This window comes from Corvus moneduloides, chromosome 3 (assembly GCF_009650955.1).
Source record: "Corvus moneduloides isolate bCorMon1 chromosome 3, bCorMon1.pri, whole genome shotgun sequence".
NCBI lineage: Eukaryota > Metazoa > Chordata > Aves > Passeriformes > Corvidae > Corvus > Corvus moneduloides.
Window position 1 is genome coordinate 26,390,393 of NC_045478.1, and position 21,049 is coordinate 26,411,441.

The 21,049-nt window shown below is 40.4% G+C and overlaps 1 protein-coding gene across 1 annotated transcript in view; it reads left to right on the forward strand.

Annotated features, from left to right (window-relative positions):
- The window catches only part of LRRC1 (leucine rich repeat containing 1), a 98,129-nt gene extending 77,960 nt beyond the window's left edge, over nt 1-20,169 (forward strand). The window contains exons 14-19 of the mRNA XM_032104644.1: nt 923-1,126; nt 3,247-3,483; nt 4,063-4,152; nt 4,827-4,904; nt 6,684-6,779; nt 19,523-20,169. Of these exons, the coding sequence (XP_031960535.1) occupies nt 923-1,126; nt 3,247-3,483; nt 4,063-4,152; nt 4,827-4,904; nt 6,684-6,779; nt 19,523-19,675 (858 nt within the window). The 3' untranslated portion in view covers nt 19,676-20,169. The remainder of the gene's footprint in view (nt 1-922; nt 1,127-3,246; nt 3,484-4,062; nt 4,153-4,826; nt 4,905-6,683; nt 6,780-19,522) is intronic.
- The last annotated feature ends 880 nt before the right edge of the window (nt 20,170-21,049 follow it).

Sequence of the window (21,049 nt, forward strand, 5' to 3'; positions counted from 1 at the left end):
ACATTCTGCATTTAAAAAGGAAAATGGAAACTTAAAGAACTGTTAAATCTGAATCAAATACCTGTTAAAACACGTGTAAGTCACCATGTGCTTCTTATTGCCCCACCACAAGCTTGTTGAAAGTTGTTTTTGTTAGGTTGTTTTCTCTATTGATGTATCTTATTTGTATGGCATCAGGATGCTTTTTGCCATCGGATTTGTATCACTGTAAGAAAATGCAGAGGTGAGGTTAAAAGAAAGCTTCAAAGAAAAAGTTACTTTGAAAAGTGACTTCTAAAATACAGTGAAATTTAGGTACATAGGTGACCTTGACACAACTTGTCATGTATAAACTTCTGTGTACGAGTGAGAGAGGTGGAGTATTTTGGATGTAAATAAGTAATGGACATTTTGGGATAACTGGACTATAATCACTTTGAAAATCACCAATCCTTAAAAGATCAGTTAAGTGTTGTGCTTTCTGTTGGTACCATTCAACAAATGAAACATTTTATTTAATGAATAATGAAGAGGGGAGTGACTTAATAGTTTTTTAAACTCAGGTTGTGAGATGAGATGGTCACTAAAGGTCTAAGTGCTCTTGTTTGTTTTCTTAATAGTACACTTTATTGAAGACTGTTGTTGATCATTAATTCTTCTTTATGATGCTGAAGGTAGGCTCGGTCCCGTGCTCTTAAAAATCCTTAAAGGCTTCCACTATTTTCAGCAGCCTTTGCTTGTTCTTTGTATCACCAGTAATGCCCATTAACTGGCAAAGTCTCTCTCTGGGACTGAAGGTACCTCTAAAGGTAAAAAAGGGAAACAGTATTTGCAAGAATATAAAATAACTTGCCAGGGAGTTTCTGCACTTACATACTTCAATTGCTTTCTTAAAATCTATTAATTGCCTTTTTTTTTTTTTTTATGTCCTCTTCCCCCTCAGGACTCTATTAAGTGGCTTCCCAAGTCTCCTAAACTGTACAGTGGCCATAACTGGAGCTCCCAGGGCTCTCGCTGGGCCTCGTTGAAGGGAAAGGAAGGTTTTCATGGTGGTAACCTGCACAAATTCAGCTCTGCTAATGGAAAATGGAGAGAAGGAAGGATTAGTCCTGAGCAAGAAGCAGAGGAACTCGAGGATCCTGATGATGTAAGTAGTCTTGAAATTGGGGGAGACAATGTGTATCTATGAAGAGGCTATGGCTGCTCACAGTGCTATGGAGCAGAGCACTTCGGGTCTGTGCATTGCTTGTACTCTCATGTCCTTGCTTGTGCAGATGGTGCAGAGTTCAATGTTTTATTCCTTTACTTTGCTTGCAATTAATCCATCCAACCCTCAAGAGTACAGTTCAACTTGCAGGTTAAGATGAGTAACCTGAGCAACGCTGAGACACGTTTTTTACTTTACTCCTACTTAGATCTGTGGTTAGCAGCCTCCCTCCATCTCTTTCAGGTGAGTAGGTTGTTGGCAGTACTTGGGGCTCAGCGTCTCCCTGGGCCTGGATGGTAGAAAGGAGAGGTTGCAGTGCTACTCTGCTGCACGTTTTGGGTGGTGCCCTTCCAGGATGCTGATGTCTGTGAGCCCCTGCCTGCTGTAGTTTCTCCAGCCTGTGCCTGGCAGGTGTCTGTCACCTATGCAGCAGCCTGGCTGTCCTCCTGGTCCTAGCCTGGGAAAGGAGGTTGTGATTGCACTCTTGCAGCCTTTCCCTTTCAGGGCATTGCTCACCATCCTTCCTGATGTTTGCTGGGAGATGAGGGAGGAACTGGGGCTCCTGCTCCTCTTCCTCTCTTTCCTTCCTAGCCCCTGTGAGGGCTCCTGGTGTGCCCCCTCTTCCAGCCCACAGTCCTGGCTCTTGCTCATGGGCTTCCTCCCTGGCACCCACAGCACTGAGCCATCTCCAGGTTGGTTAGCCTGGCACTGTAAAGAGGAATCTCTCTCAAGAGAAGAAAGGTAATGAATGTTTTATGTGAGTTAAAGCTAAGCAAATTTCCTTTTAAGTGAAAATAGGAAGCAATCATGCCTTGTATGCTTTCCCTGGGGTTGGCAATGCTTCTTTCCATCCCAGCCAAAAAGAGATTGTGGGAAAGCACCAATATAGATGAAAAATAAAGTGTCCATTGGGGTTCTGCACAGCTGTTCAAGGTAATGCCACTGCTTTTTATTTCTGGTATTAAACTTCCCAGCTTAGAAAAACACATATGGGGCTTATTTTCAGAGGTGTTGGTGTGTGTTCGCTGCATCATTTTACTGCCAAGAGAAGATAGAAGGATTTGGGCAATATGAAGATCTGATTTGACCTTAACCCATCGGATTAGGGAGCAAAAATCAGCTAAATATAAATAAAGCATTCATAAAATGTGAACAGAATTTGAGCATCGTGTCTGAATTTTGTTTAACCCTTCGCCAGGAATAGCTGATAGCTGGAAAACATCACTACATTTTGCAAACTTGTCTGAAGCTTTAATTGTTTAGTGAATGTATTTGAATTGTGTATTTCTCTTTTCAAGCCCTTGTGGTTTATCTAAGCATAGGGTGACATTGTGAGCTCCTCACTGCATCTCAGAGTAGGTTCATCCTAGAGCCAGGCTTCAAAGTAGGCTTTAGTATGCATCACCTTTGAGGTTCCATTTCCAGAGGACTCCTAAATCACTTAGGTTTGCAGGTCTCCACTCACTGCCATTTGCAACTAAAGTCAATCCAATGACTAAAAAATAGTCTTAGATGTGTAGATGAAAGGTAGGGGTTTGCCTTCCCTCTCACACCTATGCTCCCAAAAATGGAATGTGAGCTTTGAGGAACTGTGAGAAATGTTTTATTTTCTGTATGGAAATATCTTTCCTTTGCCTTGTGCGTGTGGTTCCTTCCCCTGGAACAGTGGATTCATGCTACGGGGCTGCCAGAGGCTGCCCAAAATAGTCTTGTTCTCATGCTCTGTCATTTTCACAGGGCACTGTAGGATTTATGCACATATGGATATATGTGTGTTACGTGTGCTTGTGCATGCCAGGGAGAGGCTATACAAATCCCAGTCCTCTCCCTGTTCTCACAGTTTCAACCCCAGTCTCGAGGGCAAAACATGCCCAGAGAAATAATGCTAAAAGAAATCCTTGTATGTTTGCTGTAAAGTTCCAGTTTTGTATTCAGTGAAACAAATTCTATCATACAGCAATGTGAGAGTGAGGAAGAAATTCATGTTAGCCTGGGTAAGGTCTGTGTTTCAGATTCTCCTTGCTGTTGCTGTGTTTACCTTTTTTATCTTTAACCCTCAGGAACCTATTTCCAAGTTTTCGGGCAGCCTTTTTGATAGCAATGATAGCATGCGAGATCAAAGAAATACCAGAAAAATGCTTCAGGAAAAGCACAAGTTGGCAATGAAAGGGAAGACTCTTCCAGGATCCAGCACTAAGGTGCAGCCACCTGTCTCAGCAGCAGGCAGCTTCCCCAGCGAGAGCAGCCGCATCCCGGAGGAGCTGCAGGTGCTGGATGTGCCGCAGCCCCCGCTGAAGGTTTGGAACTGCTGCATGGGCTGTGCTTGCTGCTGGGGGGCTCTGCATGTCTGTGGGGCAGGCCCTGTGTCTGTGGGGGAAGCCCTCTTGTGTGAGGCAGTTTATAAAAGATGCAAAGAAGTGGGCACATTGCATGGCAGATAGCGTGAGGTTTACCTTAAAGAGAGTAAGCTGAGGGTTGTCCTTGCTCTCCATGGCTTAATGGAAAAAGAATTTCCCATTAAAAAACCCCAACAAAGCCCACTTTTCTTGTAGCTATGCATCTCACTTTATATATCCAGCTTTGGTATTGTGAGGTCAAGTCGAAGGTACATGCAGGTGGGCACTGAGCTGAGTCTTTGTTCAGTCCATGGTTTCAAAGCAGTGGTGACAAGTCTTGCATGTGCCAGTAGGGCAGCACCATTTTTCTACTGAAGAAAAATACCCATTGAAGGGGTAGCACCATTTTACTCTGGGCTGGGCTCTCCAGGGGCATGTCTGGTGGTGTTCAGAGTGGGAGCTAGATTTTCAATGCTCGTGTAACTGATAGGCAAGGTTTTTGATTAATCAGGCCACTTATCCATTATAATTCTTTTCCAGGTAACCATTACTGTGTGCAGTCAAATGGGGAGTCTTGGTATTAGCATTGCTGGTGGAAAGGGCTCATCTTCATGTAAAGACAGTGATGAGGTGCATTTCATTATCCAAAATTTATCTAGTGGTCATTAGGAATAGACTGATGAGTAGTTCCTTGAGTTATTTTGGTTTTTTGTTTTCTTTCTGAGCTTGTCCTTCATGTAACATTACTGTTTTTGTGATAAAGCTAACAAGGGTAAACATAGCTTATTTCCCAGCATAGGATCTGGCATTAGATCTTGTTGGGGAAGCTCCAGAAGCGATGATTTGGGAGAGAAACACAAATGTAAACCAGTGATTTTGCAAAGGCAACCTGATGGCTGAAACACCGCTGTCTAATTTTAATTTTCTACCTCAATTTGGGGTCACTCCCTTGGCAATCCACATGCCTCTTCATCTCATTTGCTCATTCCCAGGAGCTAACTTGATTTGAGAGAAATATTTCACACATCTTCTCACTGATTTATCATTTAAATAAAGCTTTGTTTTCAAGTCTGTTCCCCATGGCACAGTGTAAACAATTACTGACTTTTGTTCATTGTTGTATATGTCAGCCATGGAGGCTTCTTTTTTTTTTGTCTTGCTAATGTGCTAAGGCATTTAGTTTTTAATTTTATAGAGGCAACAGAACAATAAGTCTTGAAAATTAATTACTTCCCATTTGCTTTTTACTTCTAAGAACAATGGGAGAAACTGTCATGTCTGAAAACTATGTTTTGTGTTACCAGGGGATCCTGATTGCACGGCTGCCAAAAGATGGTCCTTCAGACTTGGCTGGGGTACAAGCAGGAGACAGAGTGGCTGAGGTAGATGAGTTGTTTGTCACTGTGGAGCGTGTTCTCTTGTTGTTGTCTTTAAGTCAAATCACTTAGAGTTGGGGAATTTGAGATCCAGATCTAGGCTTGCCTTAGCTTTTTAGATACTTGCCATTATGAAGAAATGATAATAACATTAAATTGTTGTATTCCTTCTTGTTATGTTCTGGTTGTCAGATCTTTATGTTCAAAGTGCTTAACAAAATATTATTCACTTAAATGAATGATTTACAAAGGAAAATAATGGTCTTAGTAAGCAGTTATGTAAGCATAAATGCAGTTGTACTTGATCCAAGAAGCTTTCTTGTGACATGGTATTAGATTTACTAGATGAGTTCATTGCAGTTGTAACAAAGAAATATAGACTAGATGAGCTTGTTTCCTCAAGGTAATTTTTGGTGGGAAGAGAACAGCTCAAAATAACTCCCCTGATGGAGGCTTAAAGTGCTAAGTGCCAAGGGAGACATGTGCCTCTCGGGCTGCTCCACCTCAAGTCTCATCTTTCCTAGCAGAAGCCACATTCTTGAGCTTCAGAGTTTCCCAAGAACAGTGGGAAAAAAGTGGTCACATACAGTTTCGTAATATATACTTTTGATGTACTGTTTGGTTTCTACCTGCTGAGAATGGTGGAGTAGGAAGAGAGCCTCTACAAAATTACTTCGAGGTGAAACTGGTCCATATTTTTTTCAGCTCTTGTTCTCTTAAACTGTCATTTATACTTGCTTATATTAATAGTTTTTACTTCAGCGTGCTCCATGTTGAATTAAGGTGGAGAGAGCAAGCAATATTACATGTCTGTTAAATTGTCAGGAATAGTGATACAACCTGTATCAGCCAAAGATTATCTAATGATAAATTGATCTACTACTTTTGTAAAACTGTGCTATGGACTTATTAATAGAGGATGGTGTTCCATAATAGATAAATATTGTGCTAGTTTAACAGTTCTTGAAAGGTTAATTATAGATAAAAGTCTGTATAATTTTACATTTTTTCTTTTATGAAAGGTATTTTAATGAATGTGAGAGACTGTAAATAATTCTCTATGTATTTCACCTTATCAGATCACTGGGGAGAAAATCCCAGGATTTTTAGTTGCTGTACCTTTACCTTCCGAGCAGAATTTCTGGTCAAGTTATTATCTTAAAGATCAACCCCATTGCTCAGGTTCCTCCATGAGGCTATAATTAAATTATTTTGGGGGCTATTTGGAATATACTAGCTGTTAATGTCTGTTCACTTAATCAATAGTGAAACAAGTGAAAAATAGAAGACATTTCTGTTCCATGCTGTTCTGCCCTGCTGTTATTGTACAAATAGTTAGGATTTCTCCATCTCCCACAAGATGGCAGAATCATTCATCTGTTTAAAGAATATAGGAAACAACTCTCTGCTTTTTGTGTGTGTGTGTGATGAGAAGGGTTTAATGCAATCAGGTGTGCTATAGAAATACTGTTTTGACCATGGGACTATTCTGTGTACAAATAACAAGCATTTTTCTCTTGACACTATGTGTTACAACTTCTTATTCTTGAACTGGTAATTCCAACAGTTCAAATATAAAATTCACCAAAAATGGGAAACAGCAAGAATTGCAATTTTATTTGCTTTTGTTTTATCGCCACATGTAACAACAGGGCCAGGTGTTTGTATACTAACTTGAGAGGGAGGGAGGGAACTGCTCTTTACTAACTTGAGAGGGAGGGAGGGAACTGCTCTTCTTAAACAGCATTCAGAATAAAAATATATTTCTGGTGTTTTCTTTTAAAGGCAACCTTTGTTTCAGAACCTGCTGCCCTTGATGCTGGTCCCACTGAAGCTTCCCCCAGGGGCAGCCCCTTCCCGACAGTCAACCATGTCATAACAGTAAGTAGGATGGCCCAGTGAATAACAAATCACTCTTACCTAAGAAATTTGTGTTGTCTGTCATTAATGCTAGTAAACAACTGGCACAGAACTCGACACGTATCAGAGATCAGTGACCCTACCAAACATTTACTTGGCTGTCATTGCAGCTGGGACATGGCTTCTGGAGGAGCTCAGCTCCTGGGTGAGCACCTGTGTAGCAGAGCAGGGCTTTTGAAGCACTGTGGTTTGGGGACTTTAGGGTGGTGTCTATTCCCTCCAGTTTAAGTCATTATTCTGTTGTCTGACCTCTGTCTTCTAGCTAATGGAAGGAGCAGCATTTCCAGGGTCCCTCTTTTAGGAGGGAGAGGGCGAACTGCTGCCTGGAAATGACCATTTTCATCTTTTGACTGGAGGGGGGAGCTTGTGTCACAGGCCTTTAAGACATGCCTGTATTTTAGGTGACTGGTAAGAGTAAGCCTACTGCATATGTCACAGAAGGAAACAGCTGAGTCTTCAGGGTGGCTTTTAGAAATTCACTTTTTTGAACTTCTCTAGCAAGTTCAACTCTATGAAGTTCAATTACCCTAATCTTGGTCATCTATGTGCACACCTGAACAATGGCTTTACTAGGAAGATACAATAAGATCAAGGTATCTGAATAATTAAGGTCAAAAAGCATCTTACTTTTATGGAGCTTGAAGTACCACGAAGCAACAACTGTTTCTCCTACAGCAAATGCCAGAGGAATGCTTGCTTTGATTCCTCTTCTTTCAGCCTTTTTTTTTTATCTTTCTCCATGAATACCATTCACAACCCACCTAATGGCAAAAAATGAAAGTATGTAATTATATAAAAGACTATAATGAAAGACCATATCCGTTTTTATTAACCATTTAGATAACTAATGTGATTTGTTAGTTGACTGAAAAAGTGAGCAAATAGATCATGCAACTGTTTTTCTCTAGTTTCCTCTGTTAATCACTGTTTGAGAAGTGCTGAGCTACAGTTTTTGTGCATGAGATAGACTGAGAAAGGTTTTCTCTTCTATTAGTTGCTTAAAGAAACTTATTTTGAGGCCTCTGGCCTCCAACGTAATTTTGTGAAACCTTTAGACCAGCTTTATTTTCCAGCTGAAAACACTTTGATCAATTTGGGTTTTTTTTGTCCAGCTTTACCTGGTAACTGTTTCTCACAGTCTATCAGCATTGCAGGAAGCATGAGGCTTCCTGTTAGAGGAACCGCTGTTGAAAGGGTTTATTCTTACATTGGTGGTGGCCTGGATCTGTTGCAGTAGTATCTGACTTTCAGTATTTTCATCCAAAAAGAGGAAATTACTGCATTTTTATTTTGTATGCCTCCCTTTAAAGTTCTTCAGCTGTAGGGGGTGGGGAGGAGGCAGATTAGACTGAGCTGCTTAACTTAGAGCAGAGTACTCAGAGGGAGTCAACTGGCTGAATATGTTCCCAATGTCAAAAGTACCTGATGTGCAAGTTCTTTTGTGAAGAAACATTTGTGTTTCTGGCTTTTTTTTTTTTTTTTGAAATAAGAATCTTCCTGCTGTAGCAAATTATGTGTGTTACTGCCTGTAACCTGGAGCAGCATTCATCAGTTTTAGGGATTATGGGCTCATGGGGAGTATCCTGCTGACTTGGGAGTGCTCAGTTTCTCATCTGTTCTCACTTTGAAGTCCCTCTTATTCCTCAGTAACTGAAAGAAATCTTATTATCTGAAAAACGTTTAGAGCCTGGCTTCTCATGGAGGACTTGCTTTGCATGTTCAGATAAGCAGGTGGCAGTAGGACCTTAATGCAGAATATTCTTCTGTGCTAGGAATATAGGAAGGTTCATTTCCTTTGTGTTTCTGATCAGGTTTCAATAGAAGATGGTTGTGTCTACACATCAAGGGAGGGAAGGATTGAAGCATAATGGCAGAAAAACCAGAGACTCCTATTAATATTCTGCAAAAACCGAGTATGTGCCAGATGGTGTCATCTTTCTTCTCCCTCTCCTCCATGTCATCATCCTGCCTTCCAGCAGATACTGTCTTCATCTGTTTATTTTTATTGAATTTTAATAAACATCCTCTTTGCATATGCTCTCTGTGATAATATTTGTCTCATTCTTGCTAGGCACAGCCCACCCCATCTCTGAGCCTGCTGCTCTGGCATTGCAACAGGCACCGCTGCTGCCAGCTTCAGGTTTGCTCTCTGTTTTCCACAGACTTGGTTGCTCTAACTGCTTCTAAAAGGCTCATTTAATTGTTAACTCATCCAGTCAAACTCAATTTCAAACCCTTTGTGCCAGCTTTAAGATTTCATGACAGTGTGAATGACCAGTAATTAATTGGACAAATGAAATGTTCTTTCACAGTGAGTCATTGTTTTGCAAAGGAAAACTGAGAATCTTCCTTGGTTTTAATTATGATTATTTTGCTGACATGTAGATAGAGGCCTCAGAACTTTAATTACTATTAGATAATTTTTACATACAGTATTTTATAGACTTGCCTCAGTTAGGCTAATCACAGCTCAAAAATACGAGAACATTTTTTTACTTTGGTTAATATGTATATATCTAAATAGAAATACTTGAACTGAATATAAATCAAAAAAATCAGGGATATAAACACATACCCATGCTGACTTTAACAGAAGGAACTTTAACTTGGATTCTGGAGTCTTCCTTTCCAGTTCTGTTATTGTTTCCTATTCATCATCTCAAACACAGAGCCAACTCTTCACAATCTTTCTCCATCATAAATATTTTCATTCAAGTTTTGACTGAAATTCCCAGTGGATTTTGTCTGACTGAATGGAGAGCTTTGACAGGTTTCAGCATCTTCTGTCATTTCATAACATGCATCATCATGCCATCTTCTTTGACTCATTTTTGGGGTTGTCAACATAATAAGGATATTAGATACTTCATCATTAATATCAAGTCTTCAAGATATTTTAATCACTTAAATTGTTATCATATTATTTGATTTAATTTTATGCCTTTGCCCTGGGAATTTCCTCAATTGTATTTTTTCATAGTTCACCAGGGGTACAAGTGTCGCTCATATTGGGATTGTCAAGGATGGTTAAAGTAAGAGTTATCAATTAAAAGTGATTGTGTGAATAAATAAATAAATATAGGTGAATCTTACAATATTGGAAAAATCTGAAGAACTTCTTCAGGCTAAAAAAGCCAAATTTTTTGGCTGCTCTGTTAGAAGTGCAGAGATAGCAAGCATTCCTAAATCTGCCGAGAAAACAGCTGAGTGTACTAGAACCTGTAACATGTATCAAAATGAAATCCTCTTGTGCCTGCATAAAGTGCATAAGCAGATACACCATCTCCCACAGTATGCAGCTGATGGATTTCTGCCTTTTTCTCATATTTTTCATTTACAAGTTGTGAGAAATCTTACATGGATGAGAATCCCAGCAGATCTACCTTCTTCATTTCCAGCTGATAGACTTTTCAGGAAAAAACCTTGATGCACTTACATTAGTTAAAAATCTTTAAAAATCTAATTATCAAACCCTTTCTTTATTCATCTGAGTGTGTTAGTTCTAAACATATCAGAAAATTGAAATCACACAACATAAAATAAAACTTTTTTCATGTTTCTTTAGTCATTGTCTTACTTTGTTCAATTTTAAAAGCAAAGCCAGTGGAGTACTCAGGTCAGAGAAGCAGTGTAAAAGGAGACAACTACAGTGAGATTCAGAATGTCCCTATCATGAACAAAGCCAGGTTTCTTCTGAAGCTTGTTTCAAACAGTGAAGACCTTGCTCACATCACATACAGTGTTTGACTGACCCGTAGCACCGTAAGTTCTACTACTTCAAGTTTCTTATGAGGAACTGCTTTATCCCTTCTCCAAAACATTTTCATAACTCTTTTAATCTTGTCAGGTAAGGGTGTTGATGTTTTTATGTTATTTTTTTTTCTATTCTGATAAGCTAAGTTAGTTCTAGAAGTCAGGAATCTAACTCTCCACTGCCTTGCACCTGGTGCAGGTTTACATACGTTTGCAAAGAAGCCTGTGAGCCCTGCTGGTTTAGCTAACCTTAGTCATCTTGTGAGCTCCAGTGGAGTGTAAGCACCCATGTGCCGTGTGATCACCTCCTCCATTTCATCTCCTAGTTTGCTTCTGCTTTTATCTAAGCAACTGAGTATTTCTGAGTCACGATGAAAGATAGAAGATAAAAGGTGTGTGTTGTAGACACGGTGTTTGCCTCCATAGTGTAGTGGTTGGGGAACTTATTTTGTGAATTTGAAATTAAGTTCCTGCTCCCAACAAATGCTTCTGTTTGCACAGTGTATCTTTTTCCTCTCTTTCTTTTAAATAGTTTTCTCACAGCACTCAGTCAAAACTGACTCATGTCAAACTTTAAGTTCTTGGATTTTGCAAAGCTTGTAATTAACAGTGCTAAATAGGAAAAACCTTTTAAAAAGACAGGACATTAATTTATCTTTTCAAGTTACCATATTAAAATACCTCCAAGTTACAGGAAATCTACAAAGCGAGCTCATCATATAAGCAATATAAGCATAATAAGACAATATAAGCACTGCCAACAATATAAGCAAAAACATATGAAAGACAAATAGACTCAAGCAAAGCACCTGGAACTGTGCTGTAGGACAGCATATTATTTGAGAATAAAAGAGGGTAAGTATTGAAAGAATTACACAAATGATAAGCAATGTCTCCCCTTGTAAAAGGCATCCTCACGGACTCTGCGGGAGTACTGCAGGGGAAGAGACTGTACTGAGTTCCTGCAGGCTTTCAGATACAGCCACTGCCTTTCACAGGGGTGATGAGTTTTCCTCAAAAAATCAAAGGGTTGGTAGCTTGGACCATGGGTAGCACTGCTTATGGGGGTAATGCCTTTTAAGTCTCCCGATGTGGTCAGAGCAATGCATTTTCTTCAACGTTTTCATACAATCAGGCAATAAATGATTACACAGAAAGCACTTATATGAAAATCTGTAAATCAGGTTCCAGGGTCAGGAAGTCACTTTCCAGTGGTACATTAGTAGATGAAAGAAATAGAGCAAGGACAATTTTTCATACACAATTTCGATCATATAAAAGCCTTTTGTGCCTGACAGCATTGTAGATATGGCACAATGGGGATTGATCTCCCATTTTTGTGCTGAGTTTGACAGAGCTCCACCTTTCTTGCCTTGTGCATTGCCCTTGGGAGGCACTTGGCAGAGAAGCAAGAACAGAAAGGAGCTTTGCTCTAAATGTGACATGACCAAATGTTGTATATACTACATGCTGGAAGACAGATGAAACACGCAAGATGTTCTCTTGCTACTCCAAGTAGAGAAAATACCCAGTTTTAAAACTGAGCTGTTAAATATATCAACATCTAGAAAATTCCCGCAGAGGAAATTTTCATAGAATCATAGAGTGGTTTGGGTTGGAAGGGACCTTTAAAGATCAGCTTATACCCTACTTGTAGTGAGCGGGGACATCTTCCACTAGAACAGGTTGCTCAGAGCCCTGTCCAACCTGTCCTTGGATATTTCCAGGAATGAGGCATCCACATCTCTCTGAGCAACCTGTTCCAGTGTTTTCCAGTGTTGTCTGGTTCATTGACTTCCAGGAAATCATGCTGAGCTGAGTTAGATTTTGGAGTGAATCACTCTGCACAGTGCGAGAATAGCAACAGGGAAGAGGGATGGGCTGGTGGGGTAGCCCCTGCTCAGGGCTCTCTCCAGGCTGCTGCACACAAAACTGAGGCAGCACTTCCAAAAGCATGGTGCCAAAGCTCCTCTGTCAGTGCTTGAGGGTAGTGTGGCTGCTCCAAGTGCAAGGATGAACTGAATTATGTGCTGCCCTCTCCCAACCCCAAGCAACAAAAGGTGTTGTTGTGAGCCAGTTGCTCCCAGAGTGCAGCAGCACAGGTCACACAGCTCTCCTTGTGCAGAGCTCTTCTGTAGCCAAGAGTAACGAGGTGCTTCATCCACGCCTCACCAAAAATTTATCTTCCCCAGAGTGCAGGAGAGGTTTATACCTCTCTCTTCATCCAACTTCACCATTTCTGGAGTTTGGCCAGAGGTCAAACACAGCAGAAAAATAGCATTGTAAAGTGCCAGGGAAAGGGATGCAGCCAGGGATTTCCATGGCCAGGAGAGTTGAGGGCGCACCATAAAACACATGCTGGGTAAAATGTTCCTGATATGCTATGGAAAGGGAGCAGTGTTGAATGCCCAGACGAGGTTTCCAGATGCATGTGCTTCCATACACACAGCTGTGCATCAGCCGGATCCTGGCGCACGCCCCTCGCCCCTGCCCCAGCTGCGCCCTGGCTGCTGTGCCTGCTCCTGCCTGGCCTTGGGATTGCTTGTGAGTAATGAACTCACAAGGAACCAATTAGATCTCTTTATCTCTCTTTGACTTGTATTTCCTTGTTTCCTTTTGGGGAGAAGGTTGCTTTTATCTGTTGTCTCTGACATCACTGCAGTTAAGGACACCATCAGATGCCGGTTTGTTCTGAACCGTGCAGCAGAAGATCTGCCCCTTCTCTGCTGTTCTGTTGGATGCATTTTTGCATCCTCTTTTAAAAACTTTTATTTAAAAATCCAGCTGTGTAATATTTTTTAGGCATGAGTAAATGCCCTTCTTTACTAAATTCAATTTAGACAGTTTCTTCTGTGAATACAGTCATTATCAAATGTGACCTTTTGCATCTAGCAAAGGCATGTTTTCATTCTTTAGTGAGAAGTCTAAATTTCCTGTTTAGGTCTAAAAAATTACTTCCATGCCCAGTGATGATAAAATAGGTAAGACTAAGTATGAAATCATAACATTATTCATGGGGTTTATGTAAACCCTTGCACATGCTCTCAACTGTGTTGATAATTTTATTTTCTCCTGTTTTCCCCAGTTAAAGGGTACCATCCTTAGCACTGGAGTCAGTGAAGATCAGCTGTGAAGTCAAATTTTAAAAATATGCACTGTTTAGATACATGGAGCTGAGCAGGCAGGCATCCCTATTACAGGTATTTTCTAGCTGGGGAATATTTTCTTTAGAAAGTTACCTGTTTGAACTAGAGTTAAAAGTATGTCTGGTTTTCTTCTTAAAAAGGATGAATCCAAATTCTTTTTTCCTGCCCTTATTCCATCAAACTTTGGCCTCTCATGTGTTGTTTCACCTTCTGATTTGTAGCCTCTGTCCCCAGCAGCTGGCCTTGCTGCCAGGTGTGATTTGCCCTGTCACTGCTGGTTATGCCTTTGATGTGAAGCTTGGGTTGCAGCTGTGACTGTTGCCTTGAGAGCTTTCCTCTCTGGCTAATACTGGAATATGGACCTGTGGACTGGGGAAGGCCAGGGGAAGGGAAAGGCTTATAAAAGAAAAAAAAAAAGATGTTTGTTCTGTTCAGTTTTAGTTTTGAAAAAGTTATAAAAAGACATAATGAACTGTCCTTTATGGACTGTTCTGTAATGTTTTGGACAGACATTTTGGTTAGAAGTAGGTAAGGAAAGCATATGTGCACATCTGGAAGTTAAAAACTATTGGATGTTAACCTGTTGGCAGGACATCTCATTTATCATGTTTTAAGAAACTGCTTTCATTTGAAGCATCATAGCTACTTGTGGGTTTGTTCCCATCCTGTTTCAGTATGAAAGAATTTTTGCAGCCAAGAGTGCAGCTGAATTGCCCCAAGTTGTTTAGATGGCTTTATTTTGCATCTTTCTGCAGAGGACCCGGAGTGCACAGGCAGCTCCTGTCTGTGTTCCAGTTGAAGGACTCTGACTTTCAATGTAGGCTGTTAATCCCATTAAATGAGAGTGTCTGAAATAATTTGATTTTTAGTTATGCCTGATTCAAACAAAACGGAATTTTTTTAATGTAGAAAGTCTTAGTGGTTATGTTATAAAAAGTGACACAAACAAGGTAATGAAAGAAGTTTCCACAGTGAACCCACTGGTTTTACTACAAGACATGTCTGTTGTGAAGTTTACTTTATAGGCACTGAAAATGTAATTTCAGGGGAAAATGGAAAAATAGTAACTTGTTTCAAGTGCATGCAATGCATTTGCAATGACGCATTTTTCTGAAAAAGTATCCTATGTATTCTGCCGGTTTGAGGTTGAATAGTAGTTCCACTATTATTTAAATAATAATATTTAAAGCATGATGATGGAAAGTGAAGTAGGAAGACTTTGCAATTTCCACATAAGTATTTTAAACAAGTTTGAACACTGCTGCGTAACAACCAGTGGAGAAAACAATGGAATAATAAAAAATCTAGATAATTCTTCCTCCTACACCATCATAATTTTTCTTTTGCAGAATTATCTACAGAGGATAGAAGTTTCACACCTTCCCACATGCCTTAGACAGGCAACTCAGGTGCCTGTACTGGAAGGGTTTTCCTCATTGCCATCCTCAATGTCTCTGCCTTGCCCTGTCTGTAATGGGCAGTGGAAATAGTTTGCTTCCTCTTTGCTGTGCCACTTTTTCACATAGGAAATCTGTTCTCCTATCTTCCCTCTATCATGCTGCACCAGGAAATGTACATTCAAATACGAATAGTAAAGAAAAGCTCCAAGAACAAAGCATGTCTATTCAATAGGGTAATGCTGAGGTCAGTGAAGATAAGCAGGGAAATATGAAAGCAAAGGTAAAATCGTCCCAGGATTCTGCGAAGAGAAGGGCTGGGTTTGAGAAAAGGATGTAACAAAATACAACGCAAATTTAGAGTTGTCGAGTTTTGTTACTTTCCTTTATTTGTGGTTTTTGTTGTTGTTGTTTTTTCATTTTTAAACAAAGCTGAAAGAGGAAAGGAAGCTGATAAAGCTTGTATTGTGATGTTCCTGGAGCTTGGGTGAATGTGAAGGCAGTGACAGAGTGCTGGGTTCTTAGGGGATGGTTAGGTAAAGATGGAAAGGCCACTGTGGTTAGAAATGTGATGTGTGTTTGTTACACCTATTTTCTGTTGCTTTTGGTTTATAGAGGAGATTAATTGATAACTTTTGCTGCGAGGAGAGAGAGATTAGAGGCCTGAGCCTCTTATTGAATTAGACCTTGTACAAATGCATGCTCTATTACTTAGTTGCATTTTCAATTGCATAATTGGCACAATCTGCAACAGAGTTCTTTTTTCATTGGTACCTATGATTCAGATTTGAGGAAATGAGCACTCTTCAGGGTCCTGTCAGAGAGACAGGCACGGAGGAGGATAAGGGGCCGCAGGGGAAGGAGCAGCGATGGTTTAGGGACAATAGTGATATGGGTTCACATGGGGTTTCAGAGGGAGAGTGGGCAGGGAGACGTGCAGAAAGCAGAGGGACAGAGAACACAGCTGCACTTGGACCAGGACATTGATTTGTTAGACTCAGCAGTACGTCTCCAAATCAGCGAGAGTCAGTGTACGTGTGAGCTTTCTCCTGCCTGGAGAGGGTACAGAGGGGCTGCTGTAGATCAGACCTGAGCCCACTCTTCTCTTGCGAGTGGAAGTTTCCAGCCTTTGCAGCACTTACGGGCTGAGACACTGTTCAGCCTCTGCTATAGAAAATTGGCTGCTCATTTAGTGCTGGTTCCTCTTTCTCTGCAGCAACATGAAAGATTAGATGTAAGACTTCTCCAACACCGTGTATTTTGTGGAGTAGTTAATACAATTACCACAGAAATGTTGAAGGAGCGCTTTTCATCAATTAAATTTACTTTATCATTTTTAGACCTAGTCCCATTGTAATATTTGAAAGATAGGATGAAAGCAGTCATGAAATGTTTGAAGAAAATCTTTTTTAGAGAATTAGTTTTGGCTCCTTGGAAAGCGGGGAGTAGGAACCATGCTGATAAAGAGTGCTTAAAAAAATGACATTCAAAATGGCTAAGGTCTTTTCTTCAAAAGGTCAAATAGGTACTGGTGACTCTGCATTGCTAATGAAATACATGTCAGTCATGGGGAGGTGTGCGCATGTCTATTTTTGAACAGCACAGTACACAAAGAAAGGTCTTCCCTGAGCTTGGAACTGACAGCTCAATGAAATGCAAAGCCTGGTCCTGGATATGACTGTAGGTAACTCAGGGCATAGACCTCTGCAGTAGTTCTTGAGGTGTCAGAATTTCATTATGTGACCCAGTAAACCACCGGTATGTATAGATGTGCATTTGCTGTACTGCAAAGCAGCTGGCTGCTGGCTGTTGATAAGCAGGAAGCATCTTTCAGCAAAGAACAGAACCATCCAGTGCAAGGAAAGCCTAAAGTGATGTCACGTGTGCATGACAAAAGCAAATCTTCCCAGGAGCTGTTAGCTTGGCCAGTGCTTAGGATCTGTAGAGGTTATTTAAAGCTTCCAGAAATGTGTCCTTCTTAGTTTAAGCAGAAGGAAAAGAAGAGGGGAAAAAAAAGGATATATAATTGGGTGCCCAGTACACCAGGGTATAAACTAAATTTATAGCTGGTTTTAAAATTAGTTTACTTCTGTCAGGGGTGAGTCTCAGCTCTGGACTGACACCTGCACTTTGGTGTCTACGTGTAGTGTGCCGTGAGCCGGGGGGAGTCGGAGCTAATGTCAGGGGAGCCTGGGGAGTAATTCATTTTAATTCAATGCAGAAACCTCCTGGCTGAAAGTTCAACAGCCACAAAGCATCTATATGCTTGTGTCGTTTCCTAAATCAAATAATGTACAGCAAGGAAGTAATATATAAGCAATTGAATTGTGTGGTGTCAACATTAAATGTTATTATGAATTTGAAATAGCTGATAAATAAGAAGTACTAACTTTCCTGAAAGTTTTCATATTGCTCATAAGATGGCCACTTTATTGCGCGTTATCATATTACATTTTCCTTAGATATATTGACTCACCCTTATATGTTTTCATTACATGTTAAACTTTTTTTGAAATGCAGTAAAAAAGGGTGATTTTGTGCATCAGAGTGAAATTCGTAATAATCCATTCATTGATAAAACAATTACTGATACATTATTTGACTATACATAAAGAGCCTGCCATTGTTTTTTTCTCAGTTACAGCAATTAAATTAATTTTAAAACATTACAATATAATTCTCAAAGAATAAAGTTCTTATCCAAAAAAAAAAAGAATCAAATCCATGTATGCATATTTTACTGACAAATTTAAACACTGATTTTTCTCTTAATGTTTCTTTTAAATATATTTTGTCAGTAAAGAAGCCAAAATATGCAATTTTTCAAAGATCAATAATTGATATGCTTTTTGGTTCTTAATGAACCCTTTATTGCTTTCAGGGGGATGAATTAATGAACAATGAAGTAAAATTAATTTTTCATATTTACTTGTCTTTATTTTTAAAAAATATTTTACTCTTTTTTTTTACATATAGAAGGTATTTTAAAAGATTAGCTAATTAGAGGAAGAGGCAATTTATCCTAATCTCACTTTAATTATCAATGGCTTTTTGGCATAAACAAAAAATGAAAGGAAGGCTAAGGAGAATCGTCCTTTACTGGATGTGATAGGAAACATAGAGACAAAGGATAAGGTACTTAATGCCTTCTTTGCCTCAGTCTTCAATAGCAAGACCAGTTGTTCTCTGGGTTCCAGTTCCCTAAGTTGTAACACAAGGATAGGGGGTAGAACGAAACCTCCATAATCCAAGGGGAAATGTTCAGCACCTGCTGCACCACTTAGACACCTACAGGTCCATGGGGCCAGATGGAATCCACGAAGTGTACTGTGAGAGCTGGTGCAGCGCTCACCGAGCCTCCTGTCACCATATATTGGCAGTTCTGGCTAACTGGGAAGGTCCCAGTTGACCCTCCACCAGGCTGGGTGGGAGTGTAGATCTGCTGGAGGGTAGGAAGGCTCTGCAGAGGCATTTGGACAGGTTGGATTGATGGTCCAAGGCAATTGTGTGAGGTTGAACAAGGCCAAGTGCTGCACTTGGGTCACAACAATCCCATGCAGAGCTACGGGCTGGGGCTAGAGAGGCTGGAAACCTGCCCAGTGGAAAAGGATCTGGGGGTGCTGGACCTCAGCTAGCTGAACATGAGCCAGTGTGTGCTCAGGTGGCCAGGAAGGCCAGTGGCATCCTGGCCTGTATCTGCAGTAGTGTGGCCAGCAGGACCAGGGCAGCGATTGTCCCTCTGTACTCAGCACTGGTGAGGCCACACCTCGAGTGCTGTGTCCAGGTCTGGGCCCCTCACTACAAGAAAGATATTGAGGGGCTGGAGGGAGTCCAGGGAAGAGCAATGGAGTTGGTGAAGGGTCTGGAGCACAAGGGTCTGTGAGGAGCAGCTGAGGGATCTGGGGGTGTTTAGCCTGGAGAAAAGGAGGCTCAGAGGAGACCTCATTGCTCTCTGCAACTGTCTGAAAGAAGACTGTAAAAAGGTGGGGGTCAGTCTCTTCTGCAATCCAAAAAGTGACAGGGCAAGAGGAAATGATCTGAAGTTGTGCCAGGGTAGGTTTCTATTGGATATTAGAAAGAAAGTCTTTATAGAAAGGGGTTCAAGCATTGGAACACACTGCCCAGGGAAGTGTGAGTTACCATCCCTGGAGGTATTTAAAGGACATGTAGTTGTGGCGCTTAGGGACGTGGTTTAGTGGTGGACTTGGCAGTGCTGGGTTAGTAGTTTGACTTGATGTTTTTAAAGGTCTTTTCCAACCTAAACAATTCTATGATTCTCTATGGTGTTGCACCTCTCACATGTTTTTCTCATCACCTTTTTCCCCTGTCCCTTTAAAATATTTCCTTTAAACACTTCCCTGCTCTTGATCTGATTCTTTTCTCTGAAATCTTTCGCATCTTGCTGAAGATACCTCGGATAATCCTCACACGCCCTTCCACTTCTGATGAAGATGCAGACCAGTTGCCCCCAGACCCTGATGACTTTGAGCCCGAGGAGCCTGACAGCGCAGAAGGCCATGCCTATTCAGACTGTCTGAGGAGTGCTTTTTATCCTCCCTAATAAAGTACTTTTCTGGAAGGAGTTCATGGGTGGTTTTCTTTCCCATTGTTTGACTACATTTAATGTAGTACTTGAACCGCTATGCCTTATTTGTAGTGCAAACCATTACATGGAGGATGGATTTGAGCTGTGGGAGGAGAACCCTGTTTGTATTTCTTTGCCTTTAACTTTCCTTCGGCAAGAACTTGAGAACCTGAAATGAAATGCACTGGGTCAAGTCATGTGAATGTCACCACATGTTTCAGTAGCTACTTGTAAAGGTACCCTGCAGCACCTAAATGTAATGGAGAAAAAACCAGATGATTTTTATTTAGAAGGTACTTTACCCATTGGAAATACACTGAAAGCAATTGTATAGTTTGGTGGGATTTTTTAAATCTTGTATCCATGTTTTGTCTATACAGCTCGTCCTTCTGTGTCCCCCCAGGTTCCTATGATTTGTCCCTTTTAATGTTATTTTCTATGAGAATTAAAAAAAAAATTCCATCTTTTAATTGTGCTGCTTTTTTTACCCATTGAGAAATGTTATTTGTGTTGGAATTCTGTATCTCATTTTAATGTAATAAAGAATAGTTTCTCCAGTTATATCAGTAATGTGAATGTATATCAGATTTGAGCAGGACCTGTCAGCTGTATTTTATTAGATCCAAATGCAGGAGGCACCTTATGCAACTATGTACCTGAGAGTGAACTGAGAAGTAATTTCTTATGCTTGAGGAACTATCTGGAACTTACTTTTTTTTCTGACTTGCATATAAGCAGAACACTTTTAATTTGGCTTACTGCAGTATGCCTGTATTTCATGTATATATGTGTGTATGTGTGAGGTAAGCATTTAAGAGCAAATTTTCCTGTACAACAGTTTTCAATCCTTTAATTCTCTTCACTGCTATTCAGGTTTCTAATGCGTTTTAAGGTGTTTAAGAAGAATCTTTTGGGACTGTTCTTAATTTTGGGTTCCACAGTGCTGCCTTAACTCAGAGGTGGGGTCTGGCCCTGCTAGACTTGAATGCCGTGACTTCCTTTTCATGTACATAAAGTATGCATTGATGGTTTTTATGATGTTTATGATCTTTATACGGTTTATTTTCCTGTAAATGTAATATAGCACAACCCACTGACCTGGTAAATCCTCATCTTTTATTCACATTTTTGAGAAGGATTTCTCAGGTGATCGCTCGTATATAACTTCAATGAATGCTGGTAGCTGCCTTTTACAGAATTACAAAGTTCCCAGGAGGAGATGGCTGTCACAAAGACAAAAATATCTCCTACTAACAGAAGGGATATTTTAGTTTGAAAAGATAGATTTGCACTAACACTATGATAACAAGTCAATGGCATCCACTTTGGTTTTATTATCTTGTACATCTG